The sequence below is a fragment of the Vigna unguiculata genome, chromosome 3, assembly GCF_037176805.1.
Source record: "Vigna unguiculata cultivar grain cowpea cultivar isolate G323 ecotype 2 chromosome 3, ASM3717680v1, whole genome shotgun sequence".
In the NCBI taxonomy this organism is placed as follows: Eukaryota; Viridiplantae; Streptophyta; class Magnoliopsida; order Fabales; family Fabaceae; genus Vigna; species Vigna unguiculata.
The window spans coordinates 36704351-36709728 of NC_140794.1; the positions used below are offsets into that span (position 1 = coordinate 36704351).

The 5378-nt window shown below is 45.7% G+C and overlaps 1 protein-coding gene across 1 annotated transcript; it reads right to left on the reverse strand.

Moving 5' to 3' along the window:
* Positions 1-4425: 4425 nt before the first annotated feature.
* LOC146887800 (uncharacterized) lies at positions 4426-4962 on the reverse strand. The gene has a single exon (XM_085670407.1). It carries the CDS (start codon positions 4960-4962, stop codon positions 4426-4428), a length of 537 nt encoding a protein of 178 aa, XP_085526533.1.
* Between the last annotated feature and the right edge of the window lie 416 nt (positions 4963-5378).

The following is a 5378-nucleotide window of genomic DNA, read 5'->3' on the forward strand; positions in this document are numbered from 1 at the left end:
ATGACTTTTAGTGTACCTTGTGACGATTGGAATGAGTTGTGACTTTTGGCTGGAAAGAGTTGTGACGTTTGAGATTCGTGTCTATAAATGGAGATATTGTTGGTAGTGCGCCTATATTGTTTCATATGCAAAAAACTGGGATCAGTTACTTCATGTGCGTTAGAGCTGTCCGATATCTTCCTTACCTCCTCCGTCATCCTAAAAAGAATCAAGTATGTCTAGTAGTAGTGATAGGGTTTCTTTGTCGAGTTCGAGTAGTGAGAGGTCTAGAGGTAGCGAGAGTAGTCGAGCCGATAGTAGTGATAGGGAGGAAATAGGGAACGTAGGGAGGATCCCAATGGAGAGGGTAGTTGAGGTTAGGGAAGATCCACCTGAGGAGTTGGCGGAAAGCAGTTGGCCGGTAAAGGCCGGGTACGAATGGGTAGCGACAGATGTGCGAACACAGCAGTCGCTATTTCGGTGGTCGTAGTTACTGAAATCGTGGTTGAACTGTACGCCACTTTTTGAGAAAGGTGCTCGGAGGGACATAGTGGTGCCGGAGAGGGTAACCGCTGTGGAATGTGTTTGCCATGGTCGAGAAAGAGCTGCCGAAGATTTTTTTTATATGTACATGTGTCATTTCTCACAACTACACATCCGGCTGCCATTTGATGAGTTCACCATGGGAGTGCTGCAGTTGTTGAATGTTGCTCCTACTCAGCTGCATCCGAATAGCTGGGCATACTTGCAAGCATTCCGGTTACTGTGCATGGCGTTATATTTGCATCCGTCTCCACGAGCGTTCTTGTACTTTTTTGTTACGAGGCCGAAAAGTCCAACGACGTGGTTGTCGCTCATAAGTCGGCCTGGTTTCAACAGACTAGATGCTTTCACCCAGTCCTTTAAACACTTCAAAGATGGGTTCTTCAAGGTGGTGGTAAAGCAAGCTGGTCGGTCACATTTTTATACAGCTGATGATAATACCAAGTTTTCGTTTTTCTAGACCGGCAACCCTTGGAGGTATAACGTGATTTCGAGGGAGGATTTGTCAGTGGCCGAGTAGGAGGTGGTGGATACCTTGATGCAGTTTAGCGATAAGATGCCCACTAAGGACTTAGTTAGGGTGTATAATTCGGTTCACCCGATTATAGATATTGAAGGTATCTTTTTGTAATTTTGAGCATTATTTTATGTTCGAGTATTCTGATGGTTTGTGTGTTGTGTATTGTAGGACATATGGTACAAATGGGCAAGAAGAACTTGACGCTTTTCCAAGCCTTGCGAAAGGAGAAAGCGGCAAAGGCTAGAGCCGCTGGGAGCACTGAGGTTCCCAACCTGCAGGAATCGTTGGTAGACGTGCATGTGCACGGTGGAACTAAGAGAAATGAGGAGTTGTCAGCCAGACCTGGCAAAGGAAAAGACGTGAAAAAGGTGCGGGCCGTCTTGATGGGGCCGGGTTCATCAAGTGGAGGGAAGGGACCGGAGGCTGGACTGATTGAGCTTCCAGAGACTACTATATGGAAGGACATTGATATCAACATGTTGAAATCCCTGATAGATTCAATTGATAATATGGAGCCGAACGCTTTGGTGAAGGCTATGGTTGAATTCAGCAGCAAGACGTTGATATTGAGCCAGCGTGTGGGATCTTTGTATCAGAGAGAGTTGAAGGAGGGGAGTCGGACGAAGGTTGACGAACTTCAGGAGAAGGTGGAAAAACATGCAAAGGAAAAAGAAGCCTGGAAGAAGGAGAAGGAGGAGTGGGAAGAGGAAAGGAAGAGGCTGGCTACATGAAAGGTGCGCTGCCTGAACTCAGAAGAAAAGTTGAAGGGCCAGATTGCAGATCTTGAGGCCGACTATGATGAGATAAAGGAAAAACATGACGGGTTGAAGGTGGAAATGGAGGATCTAAAGAGTTGCATTATCCAAGAGCATATCAACGGTTTTCAGAAGGGTGTGCGGCAAGCGGCCTTTTTCTATGAGAATGTTGATGTTAATGACGCAAGGTTTGATGTAAATAAGGATGTGATTGATGGCGTACTTGTGGATGAGGCTAAATCTAGTCCCGAGGGGGATGGGGGGAAGGGGGCGGAGAATGCCGACATGGGTAGTGATGGAGTGGTGGCGAAGGGTGCCGAGCAGGAGACGACTTTAGAATCGTTATTTTAATATTTCCAATTTGCTTAATGATTCTAAGTTTGTAATAATTTGTACACTACTTACTTTTGTGCTAAATTGAATGCTTTGTGTATGTTACATCTTGTTTGTTTGATGCCGATTACCTGTGTGTTAATGGTTTTGTATACTTGTGAGTGGGTGTTTGATGTATGTAATGTTTGCGAACACGATTATTTATTAAGGGTGTTCGACCCAGGCCGCTTACTTGTGGTAAGGGTGGGGAACTAATGAATTAACATCAAGTCAAGGATGTTCGACCTAGGCCGCTTACTTGTGGTAATGGTGGGGAACTTAAAACGAATTAACATCAAGTTAAGGGTGTTCGACCCAGGCCGCTTATTTGTGGTAAGAGTGGGGAACTTAAAACGAATTAACATCAAGTTAAGAGTGTTCGACCCAGGCCGCTTACTTGTGGTAAGGGTGGGGAACTTAAAACGAATTAACATCAAGTTAAGGGTGTTTGACCAGGCCGCTTACTTGTGGTAAGGGTGGGGAACTTAAAACGAATTAACATCAAGTTAAGGGTGTTCGACCTAGGCCGCTTACTTGTGGTAAGGGTGGGGAACTTACGAATTAACATCAAGTTAAGGGTGTTTGACCCAGGCTGCTTACTTGTGGTAAGGGTGGGGAACTTACGAATTAACATCAAGTTAAGGGTGTTCGACCCAGCTCGCTTACTTGTGGTAAGGGTGGGGAACTTAAAAGTGTGCGAGAAGCGAAGTGAGGAATAGTCGTGAAGTTTGAGAACCCTTTGTTTATTCATGAAATCTAGGGTGCCTCGTTAAAACCTCCCCGGCCAAAACCCTCGTTAGGGAAAAAAGACCAGGTGAGGAAAGAGAGTACACCCAGGGTTACAAGTGTTTGGTGCGATACAATACATGTTTTTAAGTAAAGTAAAATTTGAGATGGGATACATTCCATGTATTGGGTATTTCTTCCCCATACAACTGCTCCAGCATATATGCTCCTCCCCTAGCGTCTTCAAATATTCGGTATGGGCCGTCCCAATTCGCGGAGAACTTGCCATCCTTCTTTCTTGCACTGCTGGCCATTCTCCAAACTAAGTCTCCTTTTGCGAACGATCTCGGGCATAGGTTTGCCTTATACTTTCTGGCCGCTCTTTGTTTGGCAGCTAAGTTGTGTATTTGAGCTTTTTCTCTTAACTCAGGCAGGAGGTCAAGGTTGGTGATCATGTTTTGGTGATTTTGGGCTGAGTCATATAGTTCTCGGCGCAGGGATGGTTCACCAATTTTAACGGGTATCATGGCGTCTGCGCCGTATACTAGGCTGAATGGAGACTTGTTTGTTGCTGATTGAGGGGTACACCTATAAGCCCATAGCACTTCTACTAGTTCTTTTGGCCATCGGCCTTTGGCGTTGTCCAACCGCTTGCATAGCTCCACTAGTATACCTTGTTTGCTGCTTCGACCTGTCCGTTGGTCTGTGGGTGTTCAACAGAGCTGGTTACGTGTTTGATGCCTAGACCGGTGTAGAATTTAGCGAGTTCTTTATCTATAAACTGTTAGCCATTGTTGGTGATGATTGTATATGGGACACCATATCGACATATAATATCCTTCCAAACAAATTGTTGGACTTGCTGGGCTGTAATGGTGGCTAGTGGTTTGGCCTGTAATGTTGGACTATAAAAAATTTTACCTGGCCTTTGCCGGGGGAGAAGGGGCCAAGGATGTCCATTCCGCACTTTGTGAAAGGCTATAGTGATAGTATAAAATGGAGCTGTTATTGTTTCTGGTGAATGAGGTTGCCATGTATCTGGCATGGTTTGCATTTTTTGACGAAGTCTTGACAGTCTGCTTCCATGGTCGGCCAGAAGTAACCGACGCGAAGGATTATGGTAGTCATGGTGCGTGCGCCGGAATGATAGCCGCATATGCCTTCGTGTAGTTCTTTAATGATGTACTGAGCTTGTTCTGTAGTGACACATTTGAGAAGTGGTTGGCCGTATCCGCGTTTGTACAGGTCATCGCCTATCATCGTATACCTGGCGGCTTTAGTTATCCAAGTTCTGTCAGCGTTAGGTGGAGGGTTATCGGTTTGGAGGTACTGGATGTAAGGGGTTGTTCAGTTGTCGGCTTGGTCTTGGGTTAGGTTATGGCAAGTATTTGTGATGGAAGGAGCTGACAGTGTTTGCTGCAATAGTGATCGGTGACGGCTTTTTAACTTGGTGCTGGCTAGTTTGGATAATATGTCTAGGAATGTATTGGATGCGAACTTGTTCGAAGGCGGATTGGACGACTTTTCGGACTAGATTGTAATATTGTAAGATGGTGGGTCTTTGATCTGGAACTCGTCATTTAGATAGCCTATAGTAAGCTTGGAATCGGTTTTGCATGTTAACAACTTGACGCCAACCTCGTGGGTCAGGGATAAGCCGACGAGGATGGCTTCGTATTCGGCTTGGTTGTTAGATGTCTTGAAGGCGAAGTGGAGGGATTTTTCAATGAGGACATCGTTGGGGCCTTCTAACACGATGCCAACACTTGCCCCCTTTGGATTTGAAGAACCATCAACATAAAGTGTCCATTGGTCTTCTGTGGGTGTTTGTTGGAGATCGTTGATAAAGTCTAGGAGGCATTGAGCTTTGATGGGACCGTGAGGTTCGTAACAGATGTTGAATTTGGATGACTCAACGGCCCAGGACGACATTCGTCCCGCCAGGTCTGGTTTCTGCAATATCTTCTGAATTTGGTAGTCGGTTTTGACGATGATGTTATGATTTTGGAAGTATGGACGTAGGCGGCGGGCTGCGTGTACCAGGGATAGGGCCAACTTTTCCACCATCTGGTATCTTGTTTTGGGGTCTTGTAGGGTTTTGCTAACAAAGTAAACAGGATGCTGCGTGCCGCCTACATCTTGAACCAGCGCGGTGCTGACGGTGTGATCTGTAGCGGTGATATAGACCAGTAGGGGTTGATGAGTATCTAATTTATGGAGGATAGGTGGTGATGTGAGGGTGGTTTTTAACTTTTGGAATATTTGTTCACAATCATCATTCCTCGTGAACTTGGCGGATTTTTTGAGCAGTTGTATGATGGGTTGGGTTTGTTCGGCTAGTTTGTGAAGGAAGCGAGAAATGGACGTGAGGCGGCCTATGAGGCGCTATACTTCTTTGATGCTGGTTGGGCTTCACATCTCAATGATCGCGTTGCAGTTTTAAGGTTAGCCTCTATGCTGCGCTGGGTCAGCATGAATCCAAG

Bases quoted from the DNA above. Each gene is read 5' to 3' on its own strand.
- LOC146887800 (XM_085670407.1), bottom strand. From the start codon at position 4,962: ATGGTGGAAAAGTTGGCCCTATCCCTGGTACACGCAGCCCGCCGCCTA.